At 40.4% G+C, this 25,471-nt stretch overlaps 1 protein-coding gene across 1 annotated transcript in view; it reads right to left on the reverse strand.

The window, feature by feature from the left end:
* Positions 1–668: 668 nt before the first annotated feature.
* The window catches only part of LOC119896906 (aldehyde dehydrogenase, mitochondrial-like), a 37,954-nt gene continuing 13,151 nt past the window's right edge, over positions 669–25,471 (reverse strand). Inside the window, exons 3-13 of the mRNA XM_038710328.1 lie at positions 24,794–24,934; positions 23,979–24,058; positions 23,665–23,776; positions 20,383–20,511; positions 18,549–18,662; positions 16,140–16,242; positions 13,186–13,370; positions 12,808–12,972; positions 9,447–9,604; positions 1,804–1,918; positions 669–977 (exon numbers count right to left, since the gene is read on the reverse strand). Of these exons, the coding sequence (XP_038566256.1) occupies positions 945–977; positions 1,804–1,918; positions 9,447–9,604; positions 12,808–12,972; positions 13,186–13,370; positions 16,140–16,242; positions 18,549–18,662; positions 20,383–20,511; positions 23,665–23,776; positions 23,979–24,058; positions 24,794–24,934 (1,335 nt within the window). The 3' untranslated portion in view covers positions 669–944. The remainder of the gene's footprint in view (positions 978–1,803; positions 1,919–9,446; positions 9,605–12,807; positions 12,973–13,185; positions 13,371–16,139; positions 16,243–18,548; positions 18,663–20,382; positions 20,512–23,664; positions 23,777–23,978; positions 24,059–24,793; positions 24,935–25,471) is intronic.

The raw sequence follows: 25,471 nt of genomic DNA on the forward strand, positions 1-25,471 counted from the left end.
CTTTTTTAATACAGCCACAGTTTGTGTGACAAGGAACAGAAAGGAGCCTTCCCTTAGAGACTGTGGCAGCGACCAGTGGTCGGTGGGGCAGCGACCAGACCACAGAATTGGCTACAACCCCCTCTCCGTTTCCTCGACTCCTCTCTCCTCGCGTCTCCTCCTCGACTCCTCGAGCTCGCATCTCGGGTGGGAGGGACTAAAATGCACCTCGAGGAGTCGAGGAGGTGGAAATTTGGGAGCATCAGGTATCTTTTATCAGGGAGCGGCAGAAACAGTCTGTTCAGATGTTGGTTTGGGCTGTTTGTCTTGTTTGATAGGCTGCGTCACTAACAAGCGAGCGGCTCACCTGCTGCCATGATAAATATGGAAACAAGATGACAGCGTAGTCTGCTGAAGCCTCCCTCCACTGCTTGTTTGGGTGGCTGATCAACATCCCGCCCCTCCTGTGACCCAGGGTTTGACTGGATGTGTATTCAGAGCCAGTGAGCAACGGACTTTCAAACTAATAATAATAAAATAAAAACTGCGTTAACGTGCAATAAAATAATTGTTGGCGTTAATTAATGCGTTAACGTGCCCAGCTCTATTCATTTCATAAAACAAGAAGCTGTAATGCAAACTACAATAACAAACACACAAATATGACAGTACTAGCTGAGTGCCTTAAATGCATTTATTATGAAAAATTTGAAATCTCAAGCCCACAGATTAGAAATAGAATGTGTGAGTTTATGGTTTTATGATTACGTTGACTCAGATGGAAAATCTAAGGTATGGAGAAATCATCAGTTGTGTTGTCAAATATAATGCTTTGCATGTTTGAGAGACAGACAAAGTTACTCAGTACAGAAAAACAGATCACAGGAGCAGTATATCAGTCAACTTCTCCTCTCAGCTGATTCTTGGTTGACAGCAATCAGCTGTTGACTGGGTTAACTGCACCTCTACGAATTCTTTTGTGGTACCTTGATGGTCACCTAACAACACAAACAAGACTAAATATCAGGATTCCAAGATGTAAAGAAAATTGTATTAGCTGTTATCTAGATCAGTGTATAATAATTTATACAAATAAACACAACCCACTGCATGCAGTATTTTTAACTTAAAATCTGTGGGTTAGGAAGAGTAGTGTTAAACTATCAGTTATTACAATTATTATCAGATCCTCATGTTATTATCTCTATTCAAGCAATAAATCTATATCTTTAAATTTGGTGTCATAGCTCCCCGAAGATTGCAACGGTTCTCATAGCTTTTATCCAAATCTCGATGATTCTATATTAATTCCACTTATAAAACCAAAATCCATTTGAAAATATTGCTATTCTGTTGCATGCAATCTGCAACCTTAAAGCTAGATGCCATTAAATCCTACACACTGGACCTATAAATTGGATTTTCTTCTTTTATTATCTTTGTTTTTGTTAGTCAGTGGTGTAATCTTTGCTGCTGCCACAAGATAGTAACGCACCAACGTTGCCTTATTTTAAGGCCAACACTCCCATGGGCGTACAGATGGGTGCAAGTACATTTGCTACTCACTCAACATGGGCGCTGGGCTTGAAAATGGAAACCAATTTAGCTCCCAGACTTGATTGTACATTAGTGGTAATCTGAAGATACTTCAGTTCAAAAATAACCATCCCAATATTCTTAAGGATTGCACCTATACTGTATGTATTGATAATAATAGGGACATATTGTTGGCAGCTCATGTCCGAGTATGTAAAATGTAAAGATGACTGATTAACAAAATTGATAATTCTACATTTTAGCAAGTTAGTTCGTATCAATACTTACCGTTTTAACTTCTGTATAGTTATCCAGACCATACTCTCCCAGCTCTCTACCATTACCTGAAGCCTTGTAACCTCCAAATGGAGCCTGAGCCCCAAACACATCATAACAGTTAATCCTGCAGAGGAACACACAAACATACACAGATGACATTAATAATAATTAAACTCCAATGATGTAAAACATAAATGCAGTAAACATGTACTTGTAAAGCTTTTGGCAACCTGAACACTCTGTTAAACCTCAAACACCTGAACACAGACTTCAACAAAGTTTCTTGGAACATTTAATGAGGACAGATTCAAACATACAAACATACAGGGCTTTATTATTAATTATTATTATTAGGTATCCACATATCAGGCCTCCCTCTAAAGCCACTCCCCCAAAACACATGTTCATGAGCAGTGAGCGCACAGGCAGACTGTGCACAAGTAGGCAGGCAGACAGGCAGGTAGGCCAGCTCGGCGAATAAAATGACTGTAATGCTTATTACAGTCCTGGGACAGGCACAGATACAGATTTTATTCCTTTTGGTGTCAGTGGCATTTGATTTGGTTGAAGGATTTGGAGTTCAACATAGAAGAGGTTAGCGATATATTCACTGTTCTACAACATTAAAGAAAGCAGTATGCATCTCCACAAGCATTTATTTAACAGGTAAACAAAAGCAAAACAAACAAGATGAAATCCAAATTAAATGCACTGTACTAGAGAACAAAGAGTGTGTGTGTGAGCGCTTCTTTGTTCAGCCTTGTATGTCTTGCACTTGTACACACTTGGTCAGAACAAAGAAAGTGAAGCTTTAAAGTTCCTCTCTGCTGTGTGTGGCTGTGTTTAAGGCCAAATTACAGGTGTATGTGTGCATTCTGTGCAACGGTGCCAAGTTAATCTCCCCGATGAAACTAATCGGCAAACTCAACACTCTGCAACTTGATATTGGACTTAAGTCTTTTACGATTTATTTGGCACTAGACACATACTGGCTAGTTTACCAGTATGTGAAGTGTGGACCACGCAGTTAATGCCATGTATATTAAATGATTTTGATCAGAAAGGGCTTACTTCCATTTGCCAGTGGGTGGTACTATGACATTGAGTGAATATTTGCATGTAGTTGTGTACAGGGCAGGACTCTTATCAAGCATGTAAAGTTTGCTTCATATCTGAGCATGTAAACTGGAGTTATGAGAACTTCATGGCGGATCGTCGGTTTTTGACAGCACGCCACGGACGAAAACTCAGATAGCACCACTTTTTATCGTCAATGCCTCTAGATTGCACAGCATAAATTTGAAGTCGATCCGAGATATTCTGTTGGAGGAGTTTGTTAAAGTATGGACCCTGTGAAAGGCCATAAATGGGCTGAAATTGCACATCAAAATGGCTGACTTCCTGTTGGCTATTGGGTATGACTCCAAAAGGCTTTTTGTGCATCTTGGGATGTTATTCGTGCAACAAAAGTTTTGTGCATCTTGGTGAAACAAAGCTGCATCGTTGAAGGTTCTCATCCTGCTGCCAGCAGGTGGCGCTGTGAGTATGAGTAAATTTTGACCTTTAGATGTGTTCAGGGCGTGACCCTTGTGGTGTAACGCTACTTGAAAAATCCAAGTGTCTGACAGCTCTTTAAGGAGGTCAAGAACAAATACACTCAGGCAGTTGGGGAGACAAAGGTATTTCAAGCAAAAATTTGCAGCCTGTAGCACTAATTCCAAAAAGTTCTGGGACACCGTAAAATCAATGGAGAACAAGCTGCCTACTGTTTTGAGGTTTGGCAATAATATCACTACTGACAAAACTGCGATAATAGAGAATCTTAATAAACATTTTGCTAAGGCTGGCCATGCCTTCCATCTGGCTACTCCTCCTCTGGACAATTATTATTCAGCTTTACCAGCCTTATGCACAAGCAGTCTCCCACCCCCTCATTTTGCTTTTATCCCAATTCAGACTGGAAAACTGCCATGGTCGGTCTTTTGACACAAATTGCTACAGACCTATTCATCTTGTCCTGTCTCTCTAAAATAATCAACAGACTAGTAAATTAACAATTAACAATAATTAACAAATTACCAATATATCTGGACTCCTATAATACTAGGGATGGGGATCATTAATTTTTATTGATATTGATACCATTATTGAGACTGCTTTACGATACAAGTCTTTATCGATACTTTACTATTATCTGGTGATGGTTATTTGGTAAAAAACAAGACCCAACGGGCATGACGTAGGCTTGCATGGTAAATATGGAAAATATTCATTGTGCGATAACATTGTTATATTAACTTCCTGGTTGTTTTTAAATTTATAATAGGATTAGAATTGAATATTTTAAATAAAACTAAATGTTGTTTCTAGAGCAGCAACATTAATGTTTACAACAGCAAAGTCACAATATAAAGTCAATATGTGACATCACAATAGTGAGTGACGTTTAGAAAGTATGAAGGACTCAGAAATCAGTTAGCACTTTCTCACTGCATGCAAGTAACGTTAACTGGTAGAAGGAGGAGCGGCTGGTTTGTCTCAGCCAGCAGCTGAGTTTACAACAATGTACCAGATTTAAGACTACAGAACAGTTTATACTCCAGACAGACAGCTTTCTATTTAGCTTGATTTGTGGAGAGTGCTGCTGAGAGTGAATATGAGTAAAGCTGCTGGGCCTGATAACATTCCTGGCCATGTACAAAAAAAATGTGCCAGTCAGCTAGTTAACGTTATTACTGACATTTTCAACATCTCACCGTCTCAGGAGAGGGTTCCCACCTGCTTCAAGACAGCCACCTTCGTTCCTGTACCTAAAAAGTATCCAGTGTCTAGTCTGAACGACTACTGCCCTGTGGCTCTCACCCCCATTCTGATTAAGTGCTTTGAGAAACTGGTTCTTCAGCACATAAAGAACATCATCCCAGACAGTCTGGACCCTCCCCAGTGGAGGCCATCTCCACAGCCCTCCACTCAGCCCTCACACAACCTGAGAAAAACAGAATGCCATTTGTGGATTTCAGCTCAGCATTCAATACAATCTCCCCATGAAACTGATCAGCGAACTAATCACTCTGGGTTTAAATACAACTTTCTGCAACTGGATATTGGACTTTCTCACAAATAGACCCCAGTCAGTTCGGATTGGCGGACTCTCCTCCACTCAACACCGGAGCCCCCCAGGGCTGTGTGCTCAGCCCCCTCCTGTTCACGCTGTACACCCACGACTGCACCCCCCCCCGACATGAAGAGAACTCTGTTATGAAGTTTGCGGACGACACCACCATCGTCGGCAGGATCTTAAACAACTTCATATCGGGAGGAAACTGATAATCTTGCAGAGCGGTGCTCAGAGAACAACCTACCGCTCAACGTCAGAAAAACTAAGGAGCTGATCGTTGATTTCAGGAAAAAAGGAGATCGACACACACTCCTGTTTACATCAGTGGAGCTGAGGTAGAGCAGGTGAACAGTTTCAAGAATCAGCATGACAGAGAACCTGATATGGACATCTCACATCTCCACGCTGGTGAAGAAAGCTCAGAAACAACGTTTTTTCTTGAGGAAGTTTAAGAAGGCCAAATTCCCGCGGTTCTTGTCAGCTTTTACAGAGGAGCAATAGAAATCATCCTGACTGGAAACATCACTAACATGGGATGTGCACGGCCCAGAACCGGAGGGCTCTGCAGCGGGTGATTCAAACTGCTCAGAAGATCATTGGTACCCATCTGCTGAGCATCAGTGATATCGGTGAGGTGAGGCATCTACAGAGCCCAAAGGATACTAAAGGACAGTACCCAACCAGCCACAGCCTGTTCACCCTGCTGCCTTCTGGGAAGAGAGATAAAAGTTTCTGCTGCCGCACCACCAGACCACAGAGCAGCTTTTTCCCCCCAAGCTATCAGACTCTAATTCATCCTCAGCACTGCTCCAGTGATGATAATTTATTTCTGTTACCATTTTTCATAATTGCTTCTGTATTAATGTATATTGTCTGCTATGTAGCAGAAGGGAGTTACTAACTCAATTTCATTATGTAACCTCTATATTGTGACAATAAATGTACCTAACTACCTACTTTAAAAGGTGTTGTTACGACGATTAACACTATAGCTTTTCTTTTTCTTTCTAGAAATTAATAACTGTGCAACTGTTTATGACATTTAAAGAAAGGCGTTTGATTTTGTGGAAAGAGATATATGATAAAACGCGCACAAATAAACTTTGGATTTAAGTTAAAAGCTCAAGGGACAAAAAGACCCACCGTGGGACACACCCCAAGAAAGTGACAAACAAAAACACAGCGGAGCCGTGACCTCGCTCTCTTCCTCTCTTCCAGCTGTCCCTCTTCTCGGCTCCTCGCAACATCCAGCATCCTGTTCCCAAAGATCAGAACCGGAGAAACTCAGAGACTCCAAATTCTCCAGCATCTTTTGTCTTAGCGGGAGGTTTGGCCTGACTATTTTTTGAGCTTCCACTGGGATGAAATTTGTTTAATCTCAGCAACGTTAACTATACTCACGAGGGCTTTTGAACCTTCAGTGAATTTACCTTTCCGTTTTGTTTAAAGTTATTTAGTCGTTTAACTTACATTGGCTACCTTTGATTGAGAAAACAATCAAGTTTCTTTTTAAAACCTTAAAAAAAGTTTAAATTAACTCCCACTAACTGACGACCCACAGAGTTGGTGGCTATAGTCAAAATATGTCTGGAGTGTCCAGCAGCCACAAGTCGATTCCGACGAACCCCCGAGACATCTCGCTGGCAAAAAGACCCGATTCGAGCCACGGTCACACAGCGGACAAAGCCCCCCCAAGAGGCCGTGAACGCAACGAACCGAGCAGCCAGTTGTGGGCCTTTGGAGCACAGAACAGCTGAAGAAAAAACAAGCAGTAAGGCAAACAATCTCCAAATTTTGTGGTCAAGTTGGTGTCCTTTAGACCTGAAACCAATGGCCTCAATTTAAACTCAGTTATCACCATATAACTTGCGTCCATACGTCTTCCTTACTACCGTCATATTCTTTCCACAATAGCCAGTCTAAATTTATCTTGAACCCTATAACTTCTCCTGTTGATTGGTGGTTGTTTTAATCATTGTTGTTTTATTTCCTTAATATATCTACCCTCACGTGTGTTATTTTATATAGTTAATAAATATTCACCTTGATCACAGGAACGTGTGTGTGTGTGTGTGTACTATTTAGTGATCCGAGTCATTGTACGTAGAACTCACCCTCAGATTTCAGACTGATTGATTGATTAAACGAACTGATTAACAATAATTGAGCAATTAATAACTAACTGGTCACTAGTGATAATTGTTGTAATTATTAAGCTATACCCCAAGGAGTCCTAAAAGCCTTGGGCGGACAGATAATTTTTAGGTGGTGCCCCCTTTTGAACGAGTGCTTATGATATTAATATTTCCCAATATTATTATTAATAAGTGTAGGTTTACTAGGTGCCATTGATCAAAGACATTCTGGTGGAGCGGTTTATATTGACCTTTCCAAGGCATCTGTCTCTACTGGGGTGCCACAGGGCTCGATACTAGTGCCAACTCTATTCTCCTTGTACATCAACGATATTGCTATATAGCTGCTGGTGACTCTTTCATTCACCTTTATGCAGACGAGACAATTCTGTATACATCCAGCCCCTCGTTGGACAACGTTTTACCAAACCTGCAGAAAAGTTTTAATGACATATAGCACTCCTTCCGTGACATGAAATCATTACTGAAGTTGGATTGCTCTCGTAACAAACACTTCAGCTTATTTATAAGTCCTTATTAGGTAAATCCCTGAGTTACTTAAATTCATAAGTCTCTGTCTCATTACTCACCCACAACCTGCGCTCAAACAGGTTTATTTCTTTGGTTAACTCAAAAACTTACACCTCTTCTGGCTGCTACGCAGTTCAATTTTCAGCAGCCAATGACTAGAATTAACAAAAAACTCAAAACTCTTGTTTCCCTCTCAGCTTCTGTCTATGATATTAACTCATCATTGCACATGTCATTTTTAAACATTCTTTATTTTACTGTATTGTTTATAACTTTTGCCCTTTAAATGTTTGTTTTGCCAATTTGGCATAGTAGAATTTATTTTGCATAAGCCTACTTATCTTATCACAGCTCATTTAACTGTTATTAATCTGTGCATTATTGCGCAAGCCAATTTTCTTTTGAAGTTATTCAAAAGAAAAGTTACTTGCTAAAGAACTAAGCTAAAATTACTTTACTTCTAACTAGTTACATTACTATATTACTTTCACTAAACAATAATGGTGATACTTAGGGCCACTAGCATTTTTTTCCTGACACCAGCGGTTTATTTTGACTGCGTTTGAGCATCAAGCATTATTGATGTAAATACACAGTCCTCTAATCTTAGCAGACTTTCTATCAGCACAGAACACACCACGCCAGTGTTGTGGAGCCAGGTCTCAGTAATTATCAGGGCACAGTAGACTTCCTGTTGCTGAGTTAGTGAGTCTTATTTTATCCATTTTATTTTCCTGTGACTGAATATTAGCCAGGAGCAGGCTGGGAAGTGAAAAAGTTCCAACCTGGTTTAGCTTAACGCTTATCCCAGCTCACTTTCTACTCTTCTTGGTTTGACATGTTGTGGCTAGTTATCGTCTTCAGGTCTGCTGTTAACAATCCAAACCCAGCACTTTTCCGATGCTTGTGGCATGAGATCTCGCGATATCGTTGACTCGCAGAGCAATTCAACTCTGCCCAGCGTACGCCGTGATAATAATCAAGTGAACCTGCTTCTGAGCTGTAAGTCCAGACAGTTGTAAGTGCTGACATTTCCAATACAAACATCTAAAAACTGAAGAACAGCTTTGCTCTGTTTGGGACTGTTAGCTGCACTTTATTGGAGGTGCTGAAGATAATGTGTGTGGATTTGTGGTGAGATTTCTGCCTGATAAGAGTCTCGTGATCTCGTGAACCCAATTTCATGTCACGTCTCGTGAGCTAATTGTCTCGTCAAACCTCTAGTCATAAGTGATCATAATTAAACATAAAAAGGTGGAGAAAAATCACATTAAAAAGCAAAAATGTAGCAAACAAGGGAGCTACTGGTCGCTATGTCTACACACTCTGTCATGCAAATACACCAGGTTTGTGAGGGCATAGCAACGGCAAAGTTTTACTAATACGTGCACCTAAGGCTTACACAACCCATTGGATATCACTGACATTTTAGGCTATTCCCTATGCACATAAGCCAGGACATATGGCCAATTTGCCAATCACTCTTGCTAACTCAAGTGTAATTATTGTATTACTGTTACCATTTCAGTAACATTACATATCGCAGTAAGTATTGCTTGCAAAACATTTCCCGGCGAGAAAAACAACTGCCTATTTTACCAACCTTAGTTGTTTTGGACATTTTACTCTACTGAACTTGTTTGTAAAACTCTGCCTACTTGTGTCACATACTGTCAGACCTGAGCATTGACAATGGTTAGTAAAATCTAAGATCTGGCTGATAGAAAAACTGCACAAGCAAACCCAAGCTATAAAATGACAACATTTTCCTGTGAATATTGGGGAGAGAGCCTTAGGGTTAGCCATAAATATCTACAGTTTACAGACAATTGTTTGCACAGTGATGATTTTGGCAAAAACACTCTTACCAGACTGTGCCGGCACGGAGCCCATTGGAGACATAGTTTGCCTTATCAATATCCTTAGTAAACACAGCGGCTGCAAGACCATATTTAGTATCGTTGGCTCTCGTCACTACTTCCTCCAGTGTTTTAAACTTCAAGATCTGCATCACTGGACCAAATATCTGCAAAAGAAAACATGACAGAAAATAAAAAGATTAATCACTTAAATGAATTATATAAATAACTAATATTAGACAAACAAGTGAACAAGTTAACAAACGACCACACAGCCACAGGAATGAACAAAGCAGCAATTTGACAGAAAACATATAGGCCTGCACGATTAATCTAATCGCACTTGCAATCATGATGTCATCATGTGCAATTACATAACTGCAAAAAGAACCTGTGAAACTTTTGCTATTAAAGAGTAAATAGAGATGCAATAAAGGAAAAAATTATATTTTCATCCTCGCTTGGTATAAAATCTATTTTAATAGCAATATCATAATCAAAACCATCATCTCGTAGATTATGATGAATATCTTCTAATACACCTGGAATACAACTGGATACATAACTGGAGAACAGATCTTACAGGTCTATAGCTCTTCGTCTTGAGCAGACAAATCGTTTGATATATTGGATGTCTGTGTAGCTACTATGGGTAGGCCAGCAGACGATGATGAAGACCGTCTGTTCCAAAGCAAAACCTTTTTCTTCTGCTGCAGTTTTGGCAAAAAATCCAAGATGGCGCTCGGAACTATTTTTACACACAACCTAGACAGTTGGTTGCATTTTGCCACAGTGGAAACATGGCTGCACAACATGGCGACGTCCATGTAATGAGGGACTTGCAGTGTATGTAGATAGAAATGGCTTATTCTAAGGTAATAAAACCATAAAAGTTCATTATAGAAGGTCTTTATACACAACTTAAAATGTAGTTATGGATCTTATACTGCATTTCTGTCACTAGATCATTAGAAATATTATATTCTAAACCTTTAAGACCTGCAAATTCTATTAAAGGGATACAATGCGATTCTGCAGAGAGTTTGTTGATAAACTCATGAACACGCATTGCTATGGTAACCAGTCCTACTCTGCTGAAATATAGCAGAATCCACAACGTCTGCTGTCGGAGAGCATGTTAGTCTCAATAAGATGTCATGTTTTAGCAGTACTGTAGAAGGTGTGACAACAAGCCTGTCAATATTTAAATATGTATTGAAGCAAAATACTTTTATAAGCCTAAAGCTAGGCTTTCGAGTGGCCTTTTATTGTGGCCAGCCTAAAGCACACCTGTGCAATACCCATGCTGTCTGATCAGCATCTTCATATGCCACACCTGTGAGGTGGATGGATTATCTCGCCAAAGGAAAAGTGCTCACTAATTTTTACAGAATAGGCCTTTTGTGTACAAAGAGAAAGTCATAGATCTTTAAGTTCTGCTCATGATGAATGGGGGCAAAAACAAAAGTGTTGCATTTATAATTTTGTTCAGTGTAGCAAGGTGAACCTAATTAAGTCAGTGAGTGTATATCACCATTTAGTTGTTGTTTATAGTCCTCTCCTGTGGAACCAGGTTCCAGTTTGGGTTCAGGAGGCAGACACCATCTCCACATTTAAGAGTAGGCTTAAGACTTTCCTCTTTCATAAAGCTTATAGTTAGGGCTGGCTCAGGTGAGTCCTGAACCATCCCTTAGTTATGCTGCTATAGGCCTAGACTGCCGGGGGATTTCCCATGATGCACTGAGCTCCTCTCTCCTCTACTTTCTCTCCCTCTGTATGCAACCTCATCCCATTATTGCATGTTACTAACACAACTTCTCCCCTTTCCGGTAGTCTTGTGCTTTCTCGTCCCTCTCCTCTCTCCTCCTATCACTTCTGGATCTGTGGCTGCGGGTCACCTGCTGCCCCCGTGTTCCTGCTCGACACCCTCTGCTGCAACGACTATTGTTACTAGTCCTATTGTTATTATAATCATTAACACTACGATTGTTACCATTAACACTACTATAAATATCTGTACCATTTTTCATTTAGTCTATAGCAACATCACCTTTACTGTCTGTACCTCTGTGTGTGTATATTGTGTAGGCTGCCTCCCTCCCCCCCCCGCCCGCCCTCTGTGGTTCAATCCTCCAGGCTGGATGTCGAAGTGTCCATGGCAGCTGTTCCAGTGTGCCAGAATGTTAGTTTCTGTTTGAGCACTTAGGCTCAGTGTGTGAATGGTGAATGTAATGTAGTGTAAAAGCACTTTGAGTGGTCGAAAAGACTAGAAAGGCGCTATAAAAATATGGAGAATTTACATCATCATTTTCCATGGTAAAGGTCACTGAGGAAGTCAAACAACTCCACAGTGGCAAAGCCCCAGGGATTGATGAGATCCGTCCAGATGTGGATGTCTTGGAGGGGATGTCTTGGATGACACACCTCTTCAACATCGCTTAGAAGTCAGGACAGTGCCCAGAGGAGTGGCAAACCGGGGTGGCAGTTCCCCTGTTCAAAAAGGGGGACCAGAGAGTGTGTGCCAATTACTGGGGTATCACACTTCTCAGCCTCCCTGGTACAGTGTACTTCAAGGTGCTGGAGAGGAGGGTCCAGCTGAGTCAGACCTCGGATTGAAGAGAAACAATGCGGATTCTATCCTGGTCATGGAACAATAGACCAGCTCTTTACTCTCGCAAGGTGCCTGCCCATCCAGTCTACATGTGTTTTGTGGATCTGGAAAAGGCATCTGACCGGGGGATATTGTGGGAGTGGTGCAGGAGTATGAGGTGAGGGGATCCCATTTTAGGGCTATTCTATCCTTGTACGTCTAAAGCGAGAGCTGTGTACGGATACTTGGCAGTAAGTCAGACTCGTTCCAGGTGGGGGTTGGCCTCCACCGAGGCTGCGCTTTGTCACTAATCCTGTTTGTGATATTCATGGAATGGATATCGAGGCATAGTTCGGGTGGGGAGGGGTTGTGGTTCGGCTGGCGGTTGATCTCATTGCTACTTTTTGCAGATGATGTGGTCCTGTTGGCATCATCGATTCATGACCTTCAGCAATAACTGGATCGGTTCGCAGACAATTGTGAAGCAGCTTGGATGAGGGTCAGCACCTCTAAATCTGAGGCCAGGGTTCTCAGCAGGAAACCAATGGAGTGCTCACTCTGGGAAGGGAATGAATCGTTACCCCAAGTGAGGGGGTCTTGTTTGCAAGTTAGGGGACAATGGAGCGGGAGATTGGAGTAGTAGGGGCAGTAATTGCATTTGCTCTACCACACTATTGTGATGAGATAGACAATTACAAACAATTCACAAAATCGTTCACAAAATCGTTCCTGTATTTCACTTTTTTTGAGGGGCATTTTAAATCTTCCATACTATCCTACCTCCTCCCTAGCAATGGTCATGTTGTCCTGGACATCTCCAAACACAGTAGGTTGGATGAAGTATCCTCTGTCCGCAGCCACTCCTCCTCCACACATTAGCTTGGCTCCCTCTCTCTTCCCACTGCTGATGTAGCCCAGAATCTTGTTGAACTGCTCCTGATCTACCTGGACAGGTCATCACAAAAGGAACAGCATTGAGCATGTGAATGTGCTCCTGAACACCTAATAATGTTTTAAAGCTGCACTGATCAATATTTTACTGCTCTAAAAAAAGAGATACTTGAGGGTTCGGTTAGGGAGGGTGTGGAGTTGTGATATTGTTGAAAATAATTTCACTGTGAGCAACAGAGTACCAGTGAGTGTCTGTGCGCGCGTTACCTGAGGTCCTTGCTCAGTCTTCATGTCAAAAGGGTTTCCCACCACTCGTCTCTTAGCTCGCTCAACACTTCGCTCCACAAACTCATCATAGATGTCTGCTTGCACATAGGTTCGAGAGCCAGCACAGCAACACTGGCCTTGGTTGAAAAACAGAGCAAAGTGGGACTGCTCCACTGCATCTTCCACTGAATGAGGAAATGACAAAGACAACCTTAACTTTCACAGAGAAAATATTCTTAAAATAAATAATACTAATAAACACTTCACTATCATCAATCAATCTGTGACTAACAACGCATGTCAGGACTTGTCTTCCCTTTAAAAAGCAATTGATAGCAGGTATAAATCTTTTTGCTGACCTCTAGTGGTTTAATGTGTGACCTTACTATAGTGATGTATAAGTGTGATCACTGTTGATGTGCTTATATTATAGGCAGTGTGCAAACTATAACATTGCTTTCGGGGGACTGACTGATTCTTGGTGCGGAACCATTCATAGCTGCAAGCATGTAGGCCTGGGGCTGAATCTGAAAATATCAGGCAATGTTTGTCTATTATTATTATTAGTAGTAGTAGTAGTAGTAGTAGTAATTTTACATTAGGCTTCACTCAACAGCTGTGGCTCAACACTCCTGATTTTACGCATGATCCATGATGATATAGAAAAATAGAAATTAATGGCAAAAAAAGCATATTGTCCATATTTTAGAAACCCCCCAAAATTTCACAAATCATATTTTTAGGGGTGCTTCAAAAGGGCATGGCTGTCTGACTGCATGTATTCTGATGCAACAACAATCAATAATTGTTCAGCCATAAACTGCTATTTATTTAGTTATGAGGCCAATAGCCCTTGACATTGCATAAAACTCGAGTCAAGATTTGAGGAGTTGACAGTACATTTAAAAAAAAATTATTTTATTTCATTTATTTGGTCAGGACATAATCATATGGAGCACAAATCAAGACCTAACAAATAACAAAAAGACAAAATATTGACAATATTTGCATAACGTACGTCGGTGCTGTGCCAGGTTAACGCAGGGATTCCACCGGAGAACAAGCTACAGCGAAAACAACCTGCCTATGGACCATCCAATAACGTGGTAACATTGCTCTTTTGAAGACGACAGCAAGACAGCACTGTGTATCCCGTTTCCTTTTTGTCCCCACACAACTTGGATATATAGGATGATCAAAACGAGGAATTTGTTTCTGTTAGTAGGCCTAGTAGTCACTTAAAATTGATTTTCTAAATGTTTCTTTGTGCTAAAAGTACGTGGAACTAATTTTAAAATGTGAAAAAATTATCATTATTCTATTGAGCCTTATGTGTCTCTTTTTCAGGATGATTGAATAATGAATTATTAATGAGACATTCTTGATATTTATTTTGGATAAATCAATTGTTATATTAATCGAGTATTTACATTTTTTTCTTTAGAATGACTGATAAATTTGTTGTTAGATTAATTGATTTTAAAAATAATTTTTTTTCAACTTTCTATCATCACAGAGTACGGTCTAGACCTGCTCTTTTATGAAAAGCGCTGTGAGATAACTGTTGTTGTGATTTGGCGCTATATAAATAAAATTGAATTGAAAATTGAATTGAACTTACTTTAGTAATTTAACACGTCTTTCAGAAAATTAAATCTGCTCTTTCAGCTTTTGTTATACTTTATGGCCAGATGAAATGGTTTGCAGGACCCTGGGGTAAAAATTAGCTGCTGGGCCCCCATTAAGCCCAATTTCCTCCCCCTCCCCTGAAGGCCTGCATTATATCAGTGGATATTGTGCTTTAGCTTATATATGCAAAGTTATACACAATTTCCACAAACCAAATGATCCACAGTGAACCTGTTGCTTTAGGGGCAAGCAGGAAGCTTCCGGTCAGAGAACTGAGGCGAACATGGAAGTCCCTTAAACCTGCATTCTAACTAACAGCCCGCAGGGGGCGACTCTTCTGGTAGCAAAAACAAGTCCGGTTCCATGAGAAATAAGGGTAAAATTATCCTATTTCTCAGCTGAATAGTAACCTCAGTTAACGCTTTCCTAATTAGTTTATGGTCTCAATGGTTAGTTTCAAGTCTTCTTCAATACAACATGATGTTCATTTAGTAAATTATGCTCCCATTTAGAGGAAAATAGACCAGAAAGCAGAGTATGCTTCAGGGCAGGATTATCTGTGACAAGTCACTACGGCATTGTTTAAATTTAACCGGCGCCGTTGGCTGTTCACTTTCCCTAGTGAGTACGTTTTAAGTGTGTTGTTCGACAAAGTTATCATCCCAATTAAAATGACAGTTAACAAGAATTAAAGAAGCACCTAGCTAAGCAAGCTAGCTAGCTAGCTCCACCATCTCGTCCAAATATGGTCATATCCGGTGCCACTGGTTGCAAAAAAATCAACATGTGGTCCCCATATCGGCTAAACTCGAGGCTTCAAAACGGCAGTCCACAAACCAATGGGTGATGTCACGATGACCAGTGTTGGTTTACTAGTTACTGGAAAAATATTACTTTTCCCAGTTTTTTATTTTAGCCGGTGGTGTTAAGAAACATTAGGCCTAGGCTATATGCTTTGTAAAAACCATACTCCTTGCTGCTGAATATAATAATATTAGTTAAAAAGTCGAGTTTTTTTTTATTTTTTTTACAAGGTGTTGATTGAGGAGCATATATTCACTGGCTCAGTTAGAATAACCCCCCACCCCCACCCCCCCATCCTTCTGTGGGAAACACTGGTAATAAGGAGTAATAAGTAACTAGTAATATATATTACAATTTCTGAGTAACTTACCCAACACTGACGATGACTACATCCACGTCTTATATACAGTCTATATTTAGGGGCCTTGTTTAGAATGAGACAGCCTCAGTTACATTTGTAAAGCATTAAAATACAGTAGTATAAAGCATCTTACAGCTTTGGAAACAGACAAAATACATACTGTTTGCATCAGACAGGATGATATTAGGACTCTTTCCTCCCAGCTCCAGAGTGACTTTCTTCAGGTTACTGCTGCCTGAAGCTTGTTGGATTAGGTGACCCACCTGATTGGCACAGACAGAGTGCGACACCTCAGCTTATTAAAAGGTAGCACTGCAAGTTACAAGTGACCACTAGCCAAATTGACAGATTGGAAAGAAGTTTGTTAACCGCTGTAGTGTAGAAAGTCTTTATAGTGTACACTATTCTGTATATTCAAGTACATGGATGGCTGTAGTAACACGCCTTACAACACCGACTGCTTTCACGCATTCTGTGATAATTCCCTCTTCCTGCTTCACTTTTTGAATATGTCCATTCAACGAGAATGAGAAGAGGAGCACTTTCTCCGATTTCTCTTTTGTGGATCCACTTAGCTATGACCATGTCATACGCACAGTCCCTATGGTAATGGTGAATGGACTCTATTTGTATAGTACTTTTCTAATCATCTGAACACTCACATCACTTTACAATACAGGTCACATTCACCCCATTCACACACTGGATCGAACAATCGACCTTCTGAGTGGTGGACCGCAGCTCTAACTTCTGAGCCACAATCCCCAAGAAAACAGTAATCAAATCTGATAAAACTCGGGTTGGGTTTTCTCCCAATAAGTTAATATAAAGCCTATGATGATAGAAATATTAACATATAATGCTTTAAATAAAAATGTGAAAAGAAAGAAGCTTTTAATAAATCTTTTTAAAGTGTGTGAATATGCATCGACTAGACACAGCAGACCTTTTAGGTACAGGATCGATGGTCTGACAGGTGGGAACCCTCTCCTGAGGCAGTGAGATGTTGAAAATGTCAGTAATAACATCAATTAGTTTATTTTAGTACACGGCCAGGGATATGGGATATCCAAGATGGCGCTGCGTATAGCTGCCTTGGCATTAGGTGCGCTTTGTTTTGTAAACTCTGTTTTCAGCTGTGATTTCCGGAGCTCTTTCACCAGAGAAGAGATTGTGAGCATCAGTCGAACAACAACAGCAGATTTATTCCCCACTTTTCCCGCATCATTAGTGGAATTATTGGACATTTTGGTTAAGGGCACGCTCACTGTTGTTTAGGCTGTGAAACACCAGAGGAGAGTTAAATGAGCCGGGTCACTCATGCAGACTTCGCACAGCGCTACCAGCAATATTTCTTTCCAACGTGCACTCACTTTGCCACAAACTGGATTAACTTCAGCTACTGGTGGGGGAAAACAGAAACTTTTATTCATCTTCTGTTCTTTGCAGAGACGTTGTTGTGTAGATTGATAACAGACTCTGCGCTGCAGCTGGCTGGTTTCCACTATACAGAGTGGACTGCGACACAGATCTCTCCAGCAAAACAAAAGGCGGAGGTGTTTTTACATCAACAGAGGCTGGTGTAACGACGTGACTGTGATTCAACAGCTCTGTTCTCCTGATCTGGAATATTTACTCATTAACTGTAAACCGTTTTACTCTGCCCAGGAGTTTTGCTTTATTTCTTTTCTGCTCAGTTTGTACATTCCACCGCAGGCCAACGTTCAGAACGCATAGCAAATGCTTGCAGACCAGATACTGTGTGTGGATCAGACAAACCGGGGCTCCCTTGTTATTGTCCTTGGTGACTTTAACAAGGAAAACCTAAGTCAAGAATTCCCCAGATAGACAGTTTATCAAATGTCTGACCAGAGAGAAGAACATTCTGGATCATTGTTACACTACATTAAGCAGTGCCTATCACGCACTGGACTGGGACATTCTCATCAGATGATGATCCACCTGATTCCTGCATATAAGCAGAAATTAAAGCTCTGTAAACATGTTGTGAGGATATTAAAGCAGTGGACCAATAGAGGACCAGAGAGAAGAACCTTCTGGCGTGTTTGGACTGTACTGACTGGGATGTTTTAAGGACTGCCACCAACAGTCTGGATGAATTTGTAGATGCTGTGACGTCCACTTCTACACCGCCATCATTGAGTCCATCCTCAACTCCTCCATCACCATCTGGTACGCTGCTGCCAGGGACAAGGGCAGGCTGCATCATTCGCTCTGCAGAGAAGGTGATTGGCTGCAATCTTCCATCACTTCAGGACCTGCACGCCTCCAGGACTCTGAGGCAGTGAAATACTATTTGGCAATAGAGCTCTTTCTTTCTTTCTGATTTCTTTCTGATTATCAGGCCCTGCAGCTTTACTCATATTCACTCTTAGCAAGAACTCTTCTCACATCTGCTGTGGATCCTGACAGTGGCCGGTCCTCTGGAGGTGGAGTAGACCTTACAGCTGCAGTCTTTCTGCCCCCATGTGATCATAAACATATTTCCTTTAATATGTATATAACATGTTATTGTCCTGCCAACAAAAACCAAATAAACAAATCCTACCTCGGTGGAGCCAGTGAAGGCCACCTTGTCAACATCCATGTGCCTTGCAATGGCAGCGCCAGCTGATGGTCCCATGCCAGGCAAGATATTCACAACACCTTCAGGAAAACCCACCTGTAAACAGAAGAAGAAGTGTAGTTATTGTACATATTTTAACATAATGTGCAAGTGATTTTAATGAAATGACATACATCACAATCCTCTACAGCTGAATGACCACCTCTCTGACATAATCTCAAAATATGAACATTGTCAACTTCACAGAAAAATTCAAAGATATTTTTTGAATTTTATTGTCTGTCAATTCATTCATGATATTATGTCCATTCAAAAATAAAGAAATTGAAGGTAATGAAGTGCAAAAAGGAGCATTTTGGGTATACTAATTAGGGGTCCAAGCCCGAAGTGGGCCGGGAACCCCAGTACCGCGATGCGGCTGGGAACCCTATTGTATTCGTTCTCGTTTCTATTGATATTCTTCCGTGCAGATTAAAGGCGTGGAAATAAAATCACATCGATTTAAATACATTTTATATCTCCAGTACCACAAGTCCGATTGACACCATATTTGGGTCAATGCTTCCCCATGGGCCCCTGAAGACACCTAAAGGTGGCGCTATAATCGAAGCTCAAATACCATCAGAAAATCCCATTCATTTGAATGTCATTTGAACCAACGAACATTTTGCCTCATAACTACATCGCACATTCAAAAATGTTTCCATGTTTGCGGGATACTGCCAATTTATATGGTATAGGACATTCCTATGTGCTATGACATTTTCATTTAGCTAAATCGTGAAAACTGAAAAACCTATTTTGATTAACTCCTCCGAAGCCGCAAGTCCGATCGGCACCAAACTTGGCACGGACCATCTCTGGATGAAGGTGATACAGGCTTGTGCTCCCCAGATCGATATGTGAAAAACTGTCTGTCTATCTTAGGTTTGGAATGGCCGATTGACACCAAACTTGGAGCACTTATGTGGTATGCCCCCCTGATGAGCTGTGCAAAATTTGGTGTCAATCAGCCTCTAGTTGGGCTATTGATCATATATCAAATAACGCTCCCATAGACATCAATTCATTTTTAATCTCCGTAACCGTAAGTCCCTTTCATTTCAAACTCTGGTCATGTATTCTCAGTGGGCCCCCCCCCCCCAACTGCAGCGGGCCGCCCAGGTCAACTCGTGCGCTCCTCCGCAGGGCAAGGGGGAGCAGCTGGCACCTGGGGGCTTGGACTTATACAACTGCTTGCAGTTATATTTAAAATGAACATTGGCGTACATTTGATCTGATGGCAGAGTATTCCAGCAGCTCAGACTATAAAAATTAAAACCTTTTAAATTTGCACCAACACCAAGCAAACTAGCTACACAGGACTGTGTACTAAAGTGACGTTAAATTAGTAGTTCTTAAATGAACAGGAAGCTCAAGTTAATTTATGCTGATGTAATGTGGCCATATATTTCTTGGTAAAACTCTACTTTCAGCATGTTGAAGTAACTGCAGTTGACCAACACTTAAATAGTGGATAGGGACAGTTGGGTTTTTTGAAGTTGGGCATTATAAGGTACTTGTCCATAGTCAGTTTATTACCTGCAGTCAGTACGTCTCCAGTTTGGAGAAGCAGAGAGTTGTAATGTACTGCTATAATTTACTGCAGGTAAATACACTGCCTGTGGATAAGTACCTTATAACGCCCCATTTAAAAAAAAATGAAATATCCCTTCAACAGTAAGAAGGCAATAGTAAATTGTTCAACAATCTGGAGATGGAGAGGACAGATTTTGACTTGTTCCTTCATGCAAAGAAGAAAAAATAAACTAAGTACCTCTTTAATCAGGCTGGCTACAAACAGTGCTGTGAGTGGTGTCTGCTCTGCAACTTTCATCACCACAGTGTTACCAGTCGCAAGGGCAGGTCCAAGTTTCCAGGCCTGCATCAACAGAGGGAAGTTCCACTGCGAAGAACAGAGTGAGAGGAGAAAGATCAGAAGAAAAGGTATGGTCACATTTGTAGCGAATAGCCTACGAATGACTGACTTCTATGTCAAAATGTACTGCATGGGTATCACAGCAGCAGCAATTTAATTAGTCTCGGCCATTAACATGTAGTTAACATTTAACTAACACTAAGCTGTGTGTCTTGCTCAGTCAAGCGACAACGCACAAATTATCTTTGTGAGGGAACACACACATGCAGCCATGAATGTTATGAATACAGAGACCTGCTGCATCAACATCCCGGGTCAAGCACTCGGGGGGGTCCGTGTTCCGAGCAGTCAGCGCAAGACTCCAGCATGATGAGGTGGACTCAATGTTTTACATCAATGATGCTTGGTGCTCCAAAATGTCAGACTTTTTTTTATGTGATGAAACCATATTATAATCTTGTTGCTGCCGTTTACATTCACCCTAGACACAAATTCTAAAAAAATATATATAACAAAATTCATGTCTGTATCCATGTATATAAATAACTATATATAGTTTTGATTTATTTCATATGTTACCATATTTTAAGATGCACTTAATGATGTGTTACGTTTTGTGTGTGTAGCATGAAGGGACTACAGCCCTTTCATTATACAACCTTGTGTTATATAATGACAAATAAACAACCTTGTACCTTGATAAATATATGATAAATGATTGTGGACCAGTGCAAGTTATTAACAAGTTTCCAGTAAGTGTTTATAAGGATGCTATAAGAAATAAATGTGTTTAATTAATATTGACAAATACTTGCATAGTCTTATTAATGTCAATAAACATCTTATTTAATAAGCTGTCTATAAACATTAAGAATTTCTTAATAAAAAGGTCTTACAAGTGTCTTACAAGCAAATAATAAATGTGTCAATTACTCTAATTAACATTCATAAAGTCTAATAAATGATTATTAATGTTTATGACAGGTATATAAAAATTATAAAGGTTCTAATAAGCGATAATAAATGTGTTAATTGTGCTTTAATTAAGACTTATATGGATTCATTTATGCTCCAACACATCTTATAAGGCCTTATAAGTGTCTTATTAACTTTGTTGTTTTATTTTATTTAAATGTTACCATATTTTAATACTCATTTAATTATCTATTAAGTTCTGTGTCTGTAAGATGAAGGGACTACAAAGCTTTGTTTCGTTATACAACCTTCTGTTGTAAAATGACAAATAAATAACCTTTTACCATGTAACTTGTATTGTATGCAGGCGGCAACCTCTGAAGCCACCCAGAAGTGCTAAAAACTGCAATTCATTGAATGGCCATTTGAGGTTTGCTCCAAAAGGGAGTCAATCTCTATAGACTACCATGTTAAAATACCCAATATTACAGCAGAAAAAACATGTTTACAGCCTGGTTCTTGAAAAATGGTTTTAGTGTATAAAGGTAATTTAGCTCTTCATGACAGATATGAGGGGGGTGATTTTGGGTGAACTTACCCATTTAAATTATATTAAGCCTTAAAGTTCTGCATAATTAGGGGCGTGGCTGCTTTGAGTGACAGGTGGGTTGCCGGCGCTGTCACTACTAGCCTTTATGCTACTAGCGGTCTGTGAGTTGTATCCCAGAATGCATTTCATCCTAACAAAAGGGCAATGGCTGAAGACAAGATACACAACTTTAAGTTGTAATACTACGGTTCCTGCAGAATGCAGTTTTAATAGTTTAAGGTGGGAATATAGTTGTTTGAACCTAAAATCTGTGGTGGATTTCTAAAGATAAAGCAGAGTTAAAAATTTGCTCCAACGTTTTTGGACATGTGAGGTGCCGGGTCCCGCTATCTGACAGCAGAACAATACTACAGTATTGCCTATAATCACGTAAATATCATGCCTGATTATGCATAAAAACACTTCTTTGGATATTAATGTGATTATTTGGTTAAAAGAAACATTTAAGTTTCACAAAGACATACCTTTTCTATTACCACCAACATAAAGTTATATGTATTTACAAGTTATGACTTTGATCCAGATACATCTTTAAACTTATATTGGGTGACAATAATTTTATGGCAGACCATCAGTATTTGGAAAGATACCGGCTGGCAACGCAGAGTGGTATATAGCTTTCTTAGCCTCTTTTGCCTCTTAGAATTAGCTAAGCTTGGTAATGCCGAGCGAGGTGGACGTGGTTTCAGCATCCAGGCTCCACCCATGCCCCACCTCACTGACCATTGTTGATTATCTGGGAGTGACGTGTGGTGACACACTACCAAGATGGCGACAGACTTTGAGCTTCAAAACAGCTCTTCAGAGACATATGTGTGACATCACGAACACTACGACGATTTTTTTGTATACAGTCTGTGATTGTACATCGCATATTCAAAAACCTTATATGTACGTGAATTGAACTGAGCTGCATAGGCCACGCCCATTTCTGTCTATAATTTTATTTCACAAAATCACGAAATGTGCAAAACCTACTTTTTTAAACTCCTCCAAGGTGGTGAGTCTGATCTGGACGAAAGATTTTTGATAATCCAAAAATGCAAAAGTTATAGAGGAAAAACTGTAGCTTGCACGTAAACAGGAAGTGATGTTATATCTCCACATAGGTCTGTCCTATTAACTCATAACTTAAGCCAGTACCTCTCATACCCCACCGAGGCTCTATTCAAAATGTGCCGTTAATCTGCCACTAGGTGGAGCTACATATGCAGTGATGTCATATCTCCACATCATTGTCAGATTAACACAAAACACAGGCACACGGAGGCTCTGTGAAAAATTTCACACAAATCAGCCACTATGTGGCATTCTTGTTGAAAAATCGTGAAATATGCAAAAAAATAAATAAATAAAAAAACTGTCCAAAGCACTGTTAAATTTAGAAGGGTGGTACAGACTTGTGCACACATGGAAGACGCCAGAAATTACATATGTCCACAAGCAGGTGCTACAACAATGGTAAGTGCGTTTTGCCAGTGACTCCCACATAGTATGTATTCAAAAACTCTGTATTCACATGTTCCCTGAATTGAGCTGCATCTTGTGATATAGACCACTTTGCATGTAGAATCTATGGACCCATCTTTCTTATTTAGTTTAACAGGATGTACAATATTGAAATTTTTTTCCCCTCCCTCCCCCACCTCCCTCACCGGAATGATCTGTCCGCAGACTCCAATGGGTTCATGTCTGGTGTAGCAGAAATAATCTCCATCGATAGGGATGGTCTTTCCCTCCCATTTGTCAGCCCAGCCTGCGTAGTACCTAAACACAAGTGGTTTAGACATGCGTTAGTAAAATGTCTGTACTTACCAAAAATGTTTTTCCCCCCAAAAGTTTAAAGCAAAGCTAATTCGTCTTTCTTATGTCTTACCTATGATATTACACTAAAGAACTAAACAAATTGTCCACTCTGAGGCAGTTGAATGAAGCTTTAAAATGTCATGAAACCCTGTGCTGTGTGTACCTGAAACATTTCACCACATTAGGCAGATCCACGGTGTAGGATACAGCATATGGCTTCCCATTGTCAATGGTCTCCAGTTCCTGCGACAACAAAACAATATCATTTTTATGCACAGCAACTGTACATGCTATATACAACACTGGAACAATCTAAGCTATGCAATCTTATGTGATGCATCACAGAAATAATGGAAAAATGACCCTACTTCTCACCTGATTTATTACCTCAGTAAACACTTTCCTTATGAGTTTATGGTCTCAATCGCTAGTTTCAAGTCTTACAATACAATACGATGTTCATTTAGTCGATTATGGTCCCATTTAGGCGTAAATAGACCATAACCATCTGCAACACAGCCGCCTCACACCTCGACACGCTACACCTGTGAGGGCCCGCCCGCCACTGCTTGCAGCTTTAATTTTTAATTGTGTGCACACCATTTCCAGTTATTCACAGGAGCAACCAGGTTGTTTCATTTTCTGTTCTGAATGTCTAAATTTAACATAGAGCTATAGCTATGCCTTCTCCAGTGTGCAATGGTAATTAAATGACATTGCATCTTCCCAGAAGTTCATTCTATCATACAATATTTATTCAAGTAATGTTTTTTACTTATGTAATTGTTCATATTCAATGAAAGCATTGACTTATTCTCTAAATAATGTGTTAGTATTATCTGAACATGGATGTAATGTAAATATGTGTGCGCTCATGTGAATATACCTGGTGGGGCAACAACTTAGTACAAATAAAAGCATCCCTGCTTTCTCCCCAAGTGCTGTTCACCAGTGTTTTGACATTTAATGATGACTCACAGCGAGGTAGGCAGCATTCCTCTCAATGGCATCGGCCAATCGATTGAGTAACAGGCCGCGATGAGAGGCGTCCATCCGTCGCCATGGAGACCCCAACCGAAAGGCATTACGTGCTGCCTTCACTGCCTTGTCAACATCTGCCTGGAAGTTGAACACAACAACATGATGAAGTGGCAATACTATTGTTAAAAATATCTTTGGAGAATCAAATACATTAAAGTAAAATGAAATTTACCAATGATTTCAATGGTAAATGTAAATGCTCCGTACTTGTATAGCGCCTTTCTAGTCTTTTCGACCACTCAAAGCACCAGTCACACACATTCATACACTGGCAGAACAGCCGCCAGGGGCAAATCGGGGTTCAGTATCTTGCCCAAGGACACTTCGACACGCAACCAGGGGGAGCCAGGGATTGAACCGCCGACCTTCCGATTAACAGCCAACCCGCTCTACCTCCTGAGCCACAGCCGCCCCGCAGTGACCAAGAATCAAAACGTTAAATTGTATCAAAAGAATAATTCAATTCTCCTCTTTTGATTAATGTATCAATTTTCATAACATAGCTAAAAGCACAATGTGCGTCATGCTATCAACACCTCTGACTCTAGTGCGTTTGGAACATACAGATGAATGGCAGATCAAGAAATGTTTTTCTTGGAACGGCAATACCCTAAA

The sequence above is a fragment of the Micropterus salmoides genome, unplaced genomic scaffold, assembly GCF_014851395.1.
Source record: "Micropterus salmoides isolate LMB-PRFRI ecotype aquatic unplaced genomic scaffold, ASM1485139v1 Ms_hic_scaffold_11, whole genome shotgun sequence".
Classification (NCBI taxonomy): Eukaryota; Metazoa; Chordata; class Actinopteri; order Centrarchiformes; family Centrarchidae; genus Micropterus; species Micropterus salmoides.